General features: G+C 35.6%; 1 protein-coding gene across 1 annotated transcript in view; it reads left to right on the forward strand.

Moving 5' to 3' along the window:
* Positions 1–15,196, forward strand: part of PLXDC2 (plexin domain containing 2) — a 416,593-nt gene that overhangs the window by 187,589 nt on the left and 213,808 nt on the right. Inside the window, exon 4 of the mRNA XM_027121784.1 lies at positions 9,868–10,014. Coding sequence (XP_026977585.1) covers positions 9,868–10,014 — 147 coding nt within the window. The remainder of the gene's footprint in view (positions 1–9,867; positions 10,015–15,196) is intronic.

A 15,196-nucleotide genomic window follows, 5' to 3' on the forward strand; every position in this document is an offset into this window, starting at 1 on the left:
TCCCTTCTCCAGTCCATCCTATTTTCTAGATTGTTCCATCTAAGTCTACACTTAATCCATTACTTCCAAGGCTCTCATTTTACACAGAATCAAATTCAGACTTTCCAGATTGATGTTCAAAGGTTTGTGCAATCAAAATTCTACATATCTAACTGCACTCACTTCACATTACTCCCCTATATGTGTCTGTTGTTCTAGTTATTTTCTGTAATCTTATTAGTATTTTTCTGCTCATTCCCCTGGGTTCAGACCAGTCCCTCTGAGCAAAATCGCCCTCTCAATTCATTCCTCAAGGCCCAGATTAAATATCATGACTTCTGTGAGCCCTATATTTTATCACTAAAACTGAATGAGATTTTTTCCTCCTGAGGAGGCTTATGAAACTGAAGCTGCCATTAGTACAGCCTTTATCTTATGCTGGTCTGGAGCAGAGAGATTTGAGTACCTGCACTATGTCACTCTGTTGCAGGTTTCTGGAGAGCAAGGACTATATCATAAACGTCTTTTACCCTTCACAGCCATCAGCTGAAGACCTCCACATACATAATCAGTGCATCATAAATACTTGTTAGCTTGTATGAGTGACATCTGAAAGAAATGGTTGTAAATAAATAGGCTGTTTTATAGCATCTTCCTACATTAGACTACGTTCACTTTAATATTTGACCTCCAGGCATTTTTCTTACACTTTCCAGCTAGTTCTTAGGAAAGTGAGAAGCTCATAACATTGATTTTCCCTTGTGTGATTTTGTAGGACAGAAGCAAAAAAGGAAAGCATGCTTCTCAGGCTGCACTGAAATAAAATCTCTCCTAAGCTATCTTGTAATTTTATTGCAAGATATAAATACCAGCTTTATAGATCTGAGAGGGAATCTTTCTTCAAAGTCAGCAAAACCATATTATGAAAATATTTGTTTGAATCTAGAATTGGTAACTTTAAAACAAAACTTCAACAGATTGTGCTTTCCTTTTTGCTTCTTTATTTTTAATGGCTCATGAAACTATTGCAGCCTCTCTCCCTTTGTTCTGCCCTTGTTTGACCTGTACATCAGCTACCTAAAGTTAAGTGAGTTGGCAACAAGATTTTCCTTCTTCTAATATGTGGTCCTGGAAGAATTTATCATTTGAAATGGGCTTTTAAAATTCTTATTTAGAAAACAATAGGAAGATTTACATTGTTAAAAGTACCTCTATGCTAAATGAAAGCAACTACAGATTTTTTTTTTTAATTGAATCTACCCACAGGTATTGTCAAAATGGTCTCTCAACTGAAGTGGAAATGATACAGTATCTCCTAGAGGGGTCAAAGTAACTGTTTATTTATACTTAGCAAAATAGCTCAACCACTCAGGCATAGAAAATTTGCATGGCATGACGGGTTAAAAATGGCCCCAAATTCCTACAGCTTATCCCATGAAGAGGTAGGATCTATCTTCTCACCTCTTGAACCCAGGACATGCTTTGTAACTTGTTCTGATCAAATGATGGGATGGAAGTCAAATTAAACACCTTCTAAGCAATGCCTCCAGACATTTGCAGCTTCCGCTCTTACTTGCTTGGATTCTATCAGCTTGGGAATAAGCCCAATCTGGTCTCCTTGGGAATGAGATGTCACAATGAGAGAGAGAACCTAAACATGTGGCCAAGTCCATGTGGAACCAGCCAGTCCCCAGCCGACATGAGAAGTGGCCACAAACCATCAGTGATCCCAACTGACACCGTGTAGGACAGAAGCAATGCCCAGCTGCACCCGGTCCTAAACAAATGAATGGTTGTTTCAGGCCACCAAGTTTGGGAGTTGTTTGTTACCCAGCAATAACCACTGATAGAGGTGGCATGAGGGGTTTTGTAGTAGGGCATGGAAATTTCAAGAATAATAAACTGAATAGTGAATAAAATATATTTATAAATAAATTGGATTGCTTTGTGTGTGAGTTTTTACTTCTTCCTTGCTGTTAAGAAGAATCTACCACTGTAACATCTTTTCTAGGAGGTAATAAAGCCGAAGTAATAAATAGCTTGAAAAATATAAAGAAGGTCTAAAACTTACAAATCTGTATATTGAGTATCTATCATGTACCAATGTTTACTATCTAGAATACAGCAGTGAACCCAATAGAGGGAGAGATATTTTAAATGGGGAGCAGGGGGAGGCAATAATTTTTTTTAAAGTCCAATGATAAAAGTTACAAAGGAAATTAAAGCAGGCTAAGAAATAAAGCATGACAGAATAGGGGAGGATCATTCCAGGTGCATAAAAGAGCAGGTGAACAGTATGGTGTCAGGGCACATAGCGTACTTGTGGGACACCAGGAGAGCTAGTAGGGCTGGTGTGGCATGTGACGGGGAGGACGAAATGGAAGGGGTGGCTGTGTCAAGCCTGGTGTTTGTGGGAACAGTAACAGTTACCTTTGAAATGAGATTGACCAGTTCATAGAGGGAAATTACCCAACTTTTCCACAAATGTTGGTTGTGTGAAAATTGTCAACTGAGTTATAATTTTTAGAAGTTGCTCCAGAGTAAAATTTTCCATAATTCTTGTAAAATTATAAATATCTCAATTTTTTTTCTAAGAGATAGGCCGAGATAGAGAACTGTATGGATTTTCAAAAAGCCCTCCTATATTAGAAAGCTTGAATGGCAATTTTGATTAGCACTAGAGAATGACATGTATTTTCAAAGGCAATAAATCTAGGGCTTCTTACAAATCCAAACTTAATAAAGGAACTATCTGTATGTGCTATGGACTGAATTCTGTCTTCCCTAAATCCATATGTTGAAGCCCTAACCCCCATGTGGTTATACTTGGAGATGGGGCCTTTAGGAGGTAATTAAGATTTAATGAGGTTGTAAGGGTGGGGCCCTATGGGATTGGTATCCTTGTAAGAGGATGGGAAGACACTAAAGATCTTTCTCTTGGCCCTTTGAGGACATAGTGAGAAGGCAACCGTCTACAAGCCAGGAAGAGAGCTTTCACAAAAACCAAATCTACCAGAACCTTGATCTTAGGCTTCCCAGATTCCAAAACTGTGAGAAATAAATTTGTTTTTTAAGCCACTCAGTCTCAGGTCTTTTGTTATGGCAGCCTGAGCAGACTAAGACAGTATGTTTATAGTGTCCAAGTTCCTGCCCCATCATGAATGCTACATCTAAAATAGAAATGTCCATATAAATTATGATTGTCTTTTCTGATTATCAGAATGTTTTGTGGTCCCTCATACCATTGTTGTTTCTTTCTAGTTGATTGGAAAAATACACCAAGAATTATAGAGAAATTCAGTAACTGTAAAATGATCACACATTTTATGCATCACAATATATCGTGCATTTGAAAAATAATGCACACAAATACAAGACCTGTGATTTTTTTAATTTGCACAGATAACGCATAGTGTTCCCAGGGATTCGTACACTCCCTGCAACAAGTGTGTTAATTTGCCTCCAGTCTTGGGGCCAATCTACAACTTACCAACAAGGATGATTAAGTACCTATTGAAATGGTACTATGCTATACAGTTACTATAACTAGCTACCTGTGTTGGTTCTTCAAACTGCACACTTATATTTCTTTTGGTGGGTATCACTTAAATAATGCAAAGTCTTCTGACTCACTCACCCCTAGCAGTTTCTTCCCATTCGCCTGTGGCTTTAGAATCTCAGAACCTTAGCTGAAAGGAATTTTAAGAGACACCTAGTTGAATTCCTTATATAAAGTCCAAAATTTACAGTGACTATTTAGAGGCAGAAGCTGTACTTCAACCCAAATATCCTTTGAGCTATGTTATTGTAATGCTAATTTTGAGCTTTTTAATAGAAATTTCATACATATTTTTAAACTTTTTCATGCATGCATTTTTTCCCTAGGTTTTTGGAGCCTTCAGAGATCCCTTGTAAGTTGGCAGTGCACCTCTTTAGCAACCACTGTATGATTGGCCATCACTTGCTTGTACTTGTAAAAGATAAATTGAGATGTTAATTCACTCAAAACTGCCCAGATTCTCTCTCTGGCCTGTGCTTTTTCACCACTGTAAAACTGGAAATACTTTCGCAGGTTTATTCTTGAAAAGGTTAAAAGTTTCTACCAGGAGCAAATTAAAGTATACTGGATAAAATATATCCAGGTAGAAAATACTATTTGTTTCATTTAATAAATGAATCAACACAAACACATACCAACACATTCCAAAATGCCTGGAGATGTAGGCAATCACTTAATTGAATTATAGAGCTTTGATTTTGTCATTATTTTGAAAGATAAATGTGTTATGCTTCCTTGGCCATACAATTTACCTCTCTCTGCATAGCATGAGAGATGATCTCATCTAAGAGTTACTGGGAAAATGAAAACTGTTTTATGATGGAAATATTGCTGGAATCCCATATTTTATATGTCACATAGTAATCTGACCTCATGATAAATTCACCCACACACTCACACACACACACCAGTTAATCCTACATTCTTGGGTGTCACTTAACTAAATTCTTGTGAAGAACTCATAAAATAAATAATACCGGGCTTCCCTGGTGGCGCAGTGGTTGAGAGTCCGCCTGCCGATGCAGGGGACATGGGTTCGTTCCCCGGTCCAGGAAGATCCCACATGCCGTGGAGCGGCTAGGCCCGTGAGGCATGGCCGCTGAGCCTGCACGTCCGGAGCCTGTGCTCCGCAACGGGAGAGGCCACAACAGTGAGAGGCCCGTGTACCACAAAAAAAAATAAAATAAAAAAATAAATAATACCTACCAAAGAGTCATGGACAAGATATTGCTCGGGGGATAGACCATGCTGCAAATAGATCAAGTAGGTAAAAATCCTTAAAGAAATAGCAGAGGCATCTGTGAGAAACTGAAGATACGTAAAAGATATGCATAATGAGAATTGGTGCAGTAATCTGATATAATCAATAGGAGACAGAGGAATTGATTTTAATTCTTCTGACACCATAACAGTAAATTTAATTGTATCCCATGTAATTGTTCTGAGTGTCTGAAGAGGGTATTGCTGTAGTACTTGCTGATGTATATTGAAGGCTATTTGAAGATAATATGTAATTGCTCCTATCGTGCTGAAATTGTGTGGGACTAATTTAATAATCCTTTATATTCTGTTCATATGCTTTTCAAATGTGCTTAAATATGTTGGTCGAATTTCATTTTTCGGTAACCCAGTGAAAGAAAGCTAAATACTCTCATTGGCTTTTTATTAACAGAGACACTCATATGACCTATCTTCCACATTCCCTGTAGGTCACCTCCTTCTAATGCAGTTGACAAAAGTATTGCCAGCTCACTTTTTCTCCTTTTGTTATTTGATCATGTCCTTTGGTTTCTTATATCAACATGATTTTTTTAGATCACTATTTTTTAACTCTTTGTTTTTGAGTAGTTTTATATATATAAGTAATATTTTTAAATAGCTTTACCTTTAATTGTACTGTATGGCCCTTGTGAAATCATTTATATAAGAATGTAACATATTTGGTTACATTACATTATATTACATATATTAATACCTGGCAAGAACCATTCAAATTATAATATTTCTTTATTTATTATAAAACTATCTTTGAAAGGTAACTGATTGATTAAATGCTAAATAACTTTACCTGAGAACTTTGACTATGTTTTATATATCCATATATTTCAAATGACTAGCACAGTGATGTTCATACAATATATTCTTGATTTTTTAAAAAAAATTCTTAATGAAATGAATTTAGAGTTCAAATGCTATTACTACATAGGCAATGTGAGGCATCCATAAGAATTATTCAACATAAAATCAACTTAACACCCATGATAGAAGAGAAGACAACCTTTGGGTTAGAAATTGTGTAAACTGATTGTTGCAGAATGGTTAGGCTACAGTTACAAAGACTTTTTCTCTGTGTTTTTGGTGTATGTCCTCTGTTTACAGCTGTACATTTCCAGACATGTTTGAAAAGCATGGATTTATGGGATTTATAGCTACCTATTGTGCCATCTACTTTCAGTAACAGTTGGTTTCCTAAATGAATTGGCAAGTAGGCATATCACAGTGTTTTGTTTTATTTTTTATGATGTTATAAATAGTTTGCAAGAAAAAAAAAAGAAGAGTTTGCTTCTGAGCAGAATAGGAAAATCTTTATGCCTGAAGTGGCTTTTGGCAAAGCTTTAAGAACCATTACTCCTATAAAGGACAAGATATGGTTTGAATAATTTAGTAGTGCTAAGATGTCATATTTTTGAGACATCTATTTTATGGCTTTCCTGAATAACTGAGCCAAACACCTCTCCCAGGAATTTAACAACTTTTGTCTTTAAATTCCTAGGTAAACAATAAATTGTCTTCCTCTTTGAATAAAAGTTGCCATGACAACTTGGCAAGCTTGGACTATAGAAGTCAAACACCAAGAAGTCAAAAAGCTTTAACTGTCAGTATTTTCAAAGATTTTATGTTGTTTTGAGAAGCTCTGATTTAAGTGAAAATGAAGGTGTATGTTCACATAGCCATATCAATAATTGTAATTACTGATAAAAAATGTATATTTTTGCAGCGAATCCATTGTTTAGCATAACAATACTCTTATTCTTTATGTTAACTTCAAGACTGTGTCTTGATTAATTACAGGGATTTAGGGGTTAAGGGAAATACCAAAGTCATTTTAGATATGTTGATTGCAACAATTATACTGAGCTCTATACTGAAAGTTTGTGATATTAAAGAAAATATCTATCTGGCAATTGTATAAGAATTTGGCAGCATCATAAAATCTATTACATAATTCATCTAAAGATTATATCTCTGACCTCAGTATTGCTGAACTCTTTATAAAAATACTAGCAATAGGGAAAAAGACTAAATTTTTAATTTAAACTCATTGAATATTTTCTTCAAAACCACCCTTTTGTACCATTCACTGAAAAATCAAATGAATCGTTGTTGTTTGTTATTCAGACTTGATGATTTCTGGCAGGTTAAATACAAGTTTTCATTCCTTCTGTGTGATTTGCTAGACTACCAGATGCGAATGGGAGATGTTTGTTATCTAGATCTATAAATCTGCAGATAAGGTTGTCTTATTCAACATTGCTGAAGTCTCTTTTCGTGAAAGTTAAGGAAACTTGTTTGTCAGTTAGGGTTCTTTTGGTTGATAATAACTCAACTCAAGGTGTTTTAACAATAGAAGAGATTTAATGGTTCATCTAAGTGGTTGAACAAGCCCAGGAGTTGGTGCACTTAGATATACTTGGTCAGGGATCTGGCTTTTTCTTTGCATTGCTTATGGTTCTGTCCTTATCTATGTTTGCTTTATCTTCAGGCAGGATTCCCTCTTGGTAGAAAATGGTGGCAGTAGTTCCAAGCCTCATATTTACACATCTCAGCAATCAGAATCAGGGAAATTATCTCCTCTCTACCTAATCTCCAAGATGTCTCACTATTTGGTCCTTCTTAGGTTATGTGCTCATCATGCCCACCAACCATTGTTGCCAGTGGAGTGACACCTGTAGAATGGCTTGTGCCCAGTGTCAAGGAGGGTACTTACCACTGAAAGCTTCCAATGGAGAAGCACCAGACAATGAGAAGGAGTTGAAGGCACAACCACAATGCTTGTTACTCTCCTAGAACCCAAGCAATCAGTGTCGTCACGTTCTGGAAGGGAGGGCTGGAAAATCATTAGGATAGAAGCTCTCTTGAGTTTCATAGAATCTTATTCCTACTCCTTTTTTTGTATCTCCTTTTTTCTTTTTTCTCTGCAGAACTTTCTTATCTTTCATTGTGGGTATACTTGTAATTTGTACATGATACCTAGAGTTTAATTGGAGATACAGGATTTTTATTTTTTTTTAAATTTACTGTTAACATTTAATCAACATCTTTTCTCAAAATGTACATTTGGGGTCATATTTTTTCTTTTAGTCATGAAGCAAAATCTATTTAGAATATTGCTTAGAATATTCCTTTCCTTCATGTAGTCTTATGTGTATGTGTATATATATATATATATATATATATATATATATATATATATATATATATATATTTTTATATATGTAAAGGTACATGGTATTCTTATTTTGACTGGATTTCAAGGATAGTTATATTTTATTTAATTAGCACTTAAGTAATAAATGCATTAGATGAAATTCCATCCAAAAATTTATTATTCAAATCATAGACCCTCTATTCACTAAACATTAATCTTACATATACCTGAATATTTTTAAATGCATTCTGTTTAGTGACTTCTCAAACTGGTAAGTACATTTACATTTCATGATAAACAACAAAAAAAACTAATTGTGATTCAAATTAGTCAAGAATCATGTGATTTTTCTAGGTGTTCCTCAGCAAAATTGCTTTTTAAAACATTTAAATCTCTTCATTGAGTGAGAAATCTGAAAAATAAAGGTTTTGTGACAGGTACCATGTTGATATCAATAATGAGAATTTAAATAAAAGTAGAATTTAACAACCCAAGTTATGGGAGAAAGATGTATTATCTCAATTTCTAGGACCATTAAATGAAAGCAACGCCTAATATAACCCTAGTTCAAAAGGAGAAGTTTGAATTTGTTGTCACTCAATAGTAATTACAGTTCAGGCTTTCAGAAAATACTAGTTCCAAAAGTGACATTTTTTGTTTGGGCAGCAGCAATCAGAGAGAGCCCTAACATTACTGTTTTAGAAAAGACTATTGTACACAGATTGTTCATTTGCCTTTAAGTTTTGTCAATATAACAGTTTATTTTAAAGAGGCTTATTACTTGTATATTTTTAAAATCTAATTCACTTTCCTTAGAGGTTATTTAACTCATTTGGCTATTTTGAAGAATACTAACACTTCTAATTTCAATAGAATCATTTTTGTTTGTTCGTTCTTTTATGAATTTTAGGAACACCTTTGTTCTTTTTTTACTTTTGAGGGCTTTTTTCTTCTTTTTAATGAAACTCTGTGTAACTCTAAATTATATAAGTTTGATATATAATGATTTAAATACTTCTCGTAAAAAGGGGGTGAGAAGGAAGAAAAAACATTTTTTGATCCTAGGACAATAAAGGTATTACAAAAATGTAACTGATGTGAAAAAAACATCCATTAAATGTTGCACTCTGAATTCAACTGAAAAAGAAAAAAAATGCTACAAGTAGATTCATCTTAGAGGTATTATTTTAAATGGCAGTCAGTATCAACACAAAGCTTATAACAAGAATCATGTATGATTACTTCTATCTTTGCTTGCCGCAGTTCTGACACACTCTCATTTTTAGGGTAAAAAAAGAATATTTACACAACTCTAGGGAAAAAGCAAAATAAACTGATAAAATGGAGAAATTTCAAGAAACCATAGTCAAAAGTAAAATATACTTTTTTACCTTCTAAAATAGAAATTAGAATGCTTTAGACAAATTTTGCTAATACTGAGTAGTCACTGAAAAAAATTAATGCTTCTCTTTTTTCCCTACCTTTATTGAGATATAATTGATATGTGTAAGTTTAAGGAGTACAACACGTTGATTTGATACACTTATATACTGTAAAAGCTAGCCACCATAGCATCAGTTAACATCTTCCATCACGTCACATTATTATCATTTCATTTTTGTGGTGAGAACATTTAAGATCTATAAGATTCCCCAGAACTTAATTGTCTTATAACTGGAAGTGTATACCTTTTGACCAACATCTCCCCATTTCACCCCCTTCCAGCCCCTGGTCACCACCATTCTAATCTGTTTCCATGAGTTTGGCTTTTTTAGATTCCACATATAAGGGATGTCACTCGGTATTTATCTTTCTCTGACTTATTTCACTTAGCACAATACCCTCAAGGTCCATCTGTACTGTCCGTGTCCTTGATGTGCATTATTCTTTATTATTATAGGAGGACACAGATCATAATTACTATATATCTCGGATATATGGTCCATCTGATTCTGCCAGCCGGGATTTGTGGGTGAACATAGACCAAATGGAAAAGGACAAAGTGAAGATTCATGGAATACTGTCCAATACTCATCGACAAGCTGCAGTAAGTGCTTTGACATTTTGAGTTTCTTTTTCTTCTTCTGTAAAAAAAAAATTTGCTTTAATTGACATATTAACATTGTTGTGATCACTTTTCAAGTATATTAGTTCTGCAATTGCAGTTTAGATTAATAATTCATGTAAGATGTTATAGAAAATGATAAAGAATTACTTTGAGAAGCCACCATTAATTTAACCATTAATTAATTAATTAACCATTAATTTCTCCAGTAAGTATGATGAGTTGCATATTCAATTTAAAGTTGTGGTTTACCTTGGATGACTTTCAGTTTTCATTTAATTAGAGAACATGCATGTAATCCATGCATTTAGAGAACATTTTTTAAAAATTACATTAATTTGCTATCTTCCATTTTACATGAGTTTATTACCCTTGGTCTGAAAAAGATTTAACCAGAAACATTCACAATTCAGATAACACATGTAGACCAAATTATGGATTTATGTGAAGAAATTTCATATAAAAGAAAATAATTATGTGAAGAAATTTAATATAAAAGAAAATAATTAAATCTAGAAGACTGCAAACATATTTTAAGTCTGAGCTTAAATCATTTACCAGTGGTGGTTCCTTAAACAAACAATTAACTATTCTGAGGCACAGTTTCTGAATCTATATAGGGGGGATGACAGGAGATATGAATACAAACCTCACTTAGCTTACATGGTCACTGATACCGTGTTCTGTGTGTCAGGTTGAATGCTTTCATGGATTAGCTTTTTCAATCTTCACAACAATTCTATGATTTAAATATTATAACCACCTAGGTATTGAAGATAAGAGAACTTAATCTTGGAAAAATCAGCCTAAGCGTCTCCTGCTAGTAAGTTCTGTGACTCAGGTGTTAACCTTGGCAGTCAATTGCCCATTCAAAATGCATGTGTAAAAGTTATCACACTTGGTTCACAGAATGTTCTTTGATAATCACTTTATCAAGATGATGCCTGATTTAACATTTTAAAAGTTATTTGGTTTTGTTGCCGTGGATTATAGTGGTGATCTTACTATCAGTGAAGCCATGTCTTGTTCAGTTTATCATGACATAAAGAGAAAACAAAATAACTTGAACATTTCAAGGGCTATTGCCACTATTGATACAAAGATAGAACTAATAGAGTAATGGCCAATCTGATTTAAAGAGGCATTGATTTGATAAATGTAAAATATCAAAAATTTTGGCCAATAGCCTTCATTGTATCTATGTAGATGTTCCTGTGTCAGGAGATTGACTTCTAACAATTAAAATGGAAATGAATTATAATTCACCATGATGATTCATTGAGGCTGAGAAGCAAACGAAGCAGCCGCCTCCCCTTGATGAATTCCATCATCCCTTTCTTTTTCCATATTCAAGCAGTCTCAGAGAAGATGACAGATTCAGAAATGATTCACTGTCTGGCTTAGAACAGATCTTCAAAAGAAGAGAAAATGAGAAAGATTAGATTAGGACCATGTTTTTTCAGGAATATATTGCATTTGACAATTTTCCCACTATATTGCCATCCCTAATAGTGTAAAATATACTTTGTAAGAGTTTGAACGTTTGCGTATCCCCATTGAGATTCCATGAAGTGGCCCAGTTCTCATGTCGGCCACTGTGGGTGATATCTGTAAGCAGAGAAAGAAGTTCATCAGTTAAAATATTAGCTGATTTCTTCTTACACTTGCTCTTGTGCTCTCCCAAAGGGGAGGCAGTTCATGTGTCCTGCCTTTCCTCAAAGAAGGTTGGTTTCTCTTTGGAAAAGGGTTTGCTTGGCTGCCTTGTAACAGCTCTCTGATAGTCTCAAGAAATATTATGATGATATAAAGATCCATTTTTTTATAATTGGGATTCTGAGAGTGACATTGTTTGTTGCTTTCAACACCAAAGTTTGGCTTAAAACAAATGGAAAGACTTGAGCTTGAGCTTGTAACTTATCTGGTGCTCCATGCATTGATTTTTAAATATATATCACTGATAGAAACCTTTATTTTAGCTACTCTGCACTGGTTTTCCATGAGAATCTAAGCCATTGTCAAGTATTTCTTAGTGTTAGAAATTGGTCCTGTACCCACTTTCTCTATCACCACCAACAGAACATACATACACACACACACACAAGCGCTCACAGGTACACAATTTCCATTTACAACAATAGAATTGATAATATTACTTAGTTACTTATTTTTGGAAAAATTTGCCACTTGGACTCCTTCATTTAAGGAGTTTTATACCTTGGAACTTATAAATTTACTTAGTAGAATATTTTATAAAATTTTTGTACATTCTTTCATAAGTATGATTGTTGAATATTAGTTTGAAGATTTCCAAATTGTCGAGAGTGATCCATTTTTTAATATTTCTTCCATTGGCCTCCCCATCTTTCCAATCCTGCCTTGTTCTCTTGGCTCCATTTCTATTATGCCACCCTTGGAGTAGAACCAGGTTTTAGAGGTGATGACAGAATTGTAGTGTTAAGGTATTGTTATGGCCAGGGGCTCAACGATGCCCACATACACCCTCTTCCTCCTGGCCCTCTCCACACACACAGCATAGGTACCCAGCCACAGCTACCCTCCCCCCTGTGATAACTACTGAGAGGCTTAACCCCAAGGGATAATGGCAAACGGGAAACAATGATTCACTTCACTGATTAGGTTCCCTGAAATCATAATCATCAAAATCCTTGATGCAAAGCTCTCTGGTAGTTTGGCTGGACACAGGATTTAACTTTAAGCCCGAAGGGAAGAGGGGGGGGTTCTTAAATCTTACCACCAACTGATGTAATTTGCATACCCAAGGGCATCCTTTCTGTCAACAAATTAGACAAAAAAGAGAATAGAAAGATATAGCCTAGGATAAGACTCAGGGGGCAGTCGGTTAACTAACCCAGACCTGGGCAAACAGGAAAGGAAGTGAGAAAGCTGAAGATTGGATTTCCTGAAGATATAGTTTCCCTCCCCTTTCCCAGCTGAATGGGTCAAAGGAAGATATGGGAGTGTCTGACCTGGAAACATAATTTTTTAAAGAAATATTTTCCCCTTCACCACCTTCATTTGTAAATGTGGTCCAAACAGTATTTTGGAATCTTAGATTAATTTTCTAGAAAAGGAGGAATGTGGAAATAGAGTAAGAGTTTTCCCTTTTCTCCCATCCACAATAATAATACTGTGAGAGCAGAGCAAAACTTAGTCATTTAATTCACATTTTTCACATGCCGAAACACACTGATTTCTCTTTCCTTTTATAATGTAAAGTAAAATGATTAGTATTTATATTATACACACACACACACACACACACACACACACACACACACACACACATGTATATGGTAATTTGATTACATGTTCCTTCAGATCTCCCCGTTGTCCTTTTTGTTTAAATCTTTCCATTGTTCTTTTTAGTTTAAATAACATTTCTTAAATCATATTTGCAGTAAAAACAGATGTTAAAACCTAGTTTTACAGTTGGACACATCAAAGGAAGGAGCATGTCTTCATAGATAAAGAAAAGTGAAAATTTTGTATGATTCCCTATCATATGACAAGCAAAGAGCCAAGCCCCTTACATTCAAATACTGGTACTTATTTGGGTTTTTTTGTTCCTTCTTCAAAGTCCTCAGTTATCAGGTTGCAGATCTAGAAGTTTCTAACTACAAACCTAGGAACCAGTCCAGACTTATTTTTCCTTCTATGAGGACCTTCAAATGCCACAACTTTGAGATTTTCTTATGTACTGTTAGATCCATATATTTTAGTTTATTGCTGGACACACAGTTTGATTCAACAACCAGACAAATTAGAATTATTTTATCTTTTGAAACCACAGTTTATGAAATTCTTATTCACAACTTCTGGAGAAGTACCTCTGTCCCAGTAGGAGTCTGGGGTTATAGAAGTTGTGAGACCTTGGCTCCAAAACTCATTTTCTCAGATTCTGGCCTCTTGGACCTCAATTTTATAACCTGGAATGAAGGGGGAAATGCCTGCCTTGACAACCTTCCAGTGCTACTTCAAGAATAAAAATGGGGCTTCCCTGGTCCGCCTGCCAATGCAGGGACACGGGTTTGAGCCCTGGTCTGGGAAGATCCCACATGCTGCGGAGCAGCTAAGCCTGTGCACAACTACTGAGCCCATGCACCACAACTACTGAAGCCCACACGCCTAGAGCCCGTGCTCCACAGCAAGAGAAGCCACCTCAATGAGAAGCCCACGCAGCACAACGAAGAGTAGCCCTCGGGCTTCCCTGGCGGCGCAGTGGTTAAGAATCCACCTGCCAATGCAGGGGACATGGGTTCGAGCCCTGGTCCGGGAAGATCCCACATGCCGCGGAGCAACTAAGCCCGTGCGCCACAACTACTGAGCCTGTGCTCTAGAGCCCGCGAGCCACAACTACTGAGCCCACGTGCCACAACTATTGAAGCCTGTGCGCCTAGAGCCCACAACAAGAGAAGCCACCGCAGTGAGAGGGCCACACACCACAACGAAGAGTAGCCCCCACTCGCCACAACCAGAGAAAGCCCGCGTGCAGCAACGAAGAACCAACACAGCCAAAAATAAATAAATACATACATTAAAAAAAAAAAAAGAGTAGCCCCCGCTCACCGCAGATAGAGAAAGCCCGCACACAGCAATGAAGACCCAAAGCAGCCAAAAATAAATAAATTTTAAATAAAGAAAAAGAATAAAAATGAGATATGAAAGGATGCTGAAAATAACAATGAGGTAGTAAGGCATTGTTTTTTGAGAGTCCTAATAAAAAATAGTAACCCCCAAGTAAGTTAATTCCTAAGTAATCTCTAAGAGTCTCTTTCTACAGATATATATCTATATATCTATATAATATCTCTATATAATTTTCTGCCAAGAAATTGCCAGTCTGCTTTTTGCCAGACATAAACATACCCTGACTTTAAAAAAAAATTTTTTTAAATTATCTTTCTATATGTTAGTAAGAAGATTGATTCTTTGTATAAGAAACACTAGCAAAATGAAGTGCTGCTCTCCTATGTCTCCATCATAGAGCAGGTAAGGTTTTTGATGAAACTGGTATAGTTTTTGATGGTGGACTGTTTTAAAATTTAAAAATTGGACTGTTGTCTGTGGGGATCCTCAGACTACTCAAATAGATACAGAAAACTTCATTAAACAAAAATTAGGCTTTCTGGAGGTATTTTCTTTT

This window comes from Aethalodelphis obliquidens, unplaced genomic scaffold (assembly GCF_003676395.1).
Source record: "Aethalodelphis obliquidens isolate GAN/ISIS:26980383/991018 unplaced genomic scaffold, ASM367639v1 scaffold23, whole genome shotgun sequence".
In the NCBI taxonomy this organism is placed as follows: Eukaryota; Metazoa; Chordata; class Mammalia; order Artiodactyla; family Delphinidae; genus Aethalodelphis; species Aethalodelphis obliquidens.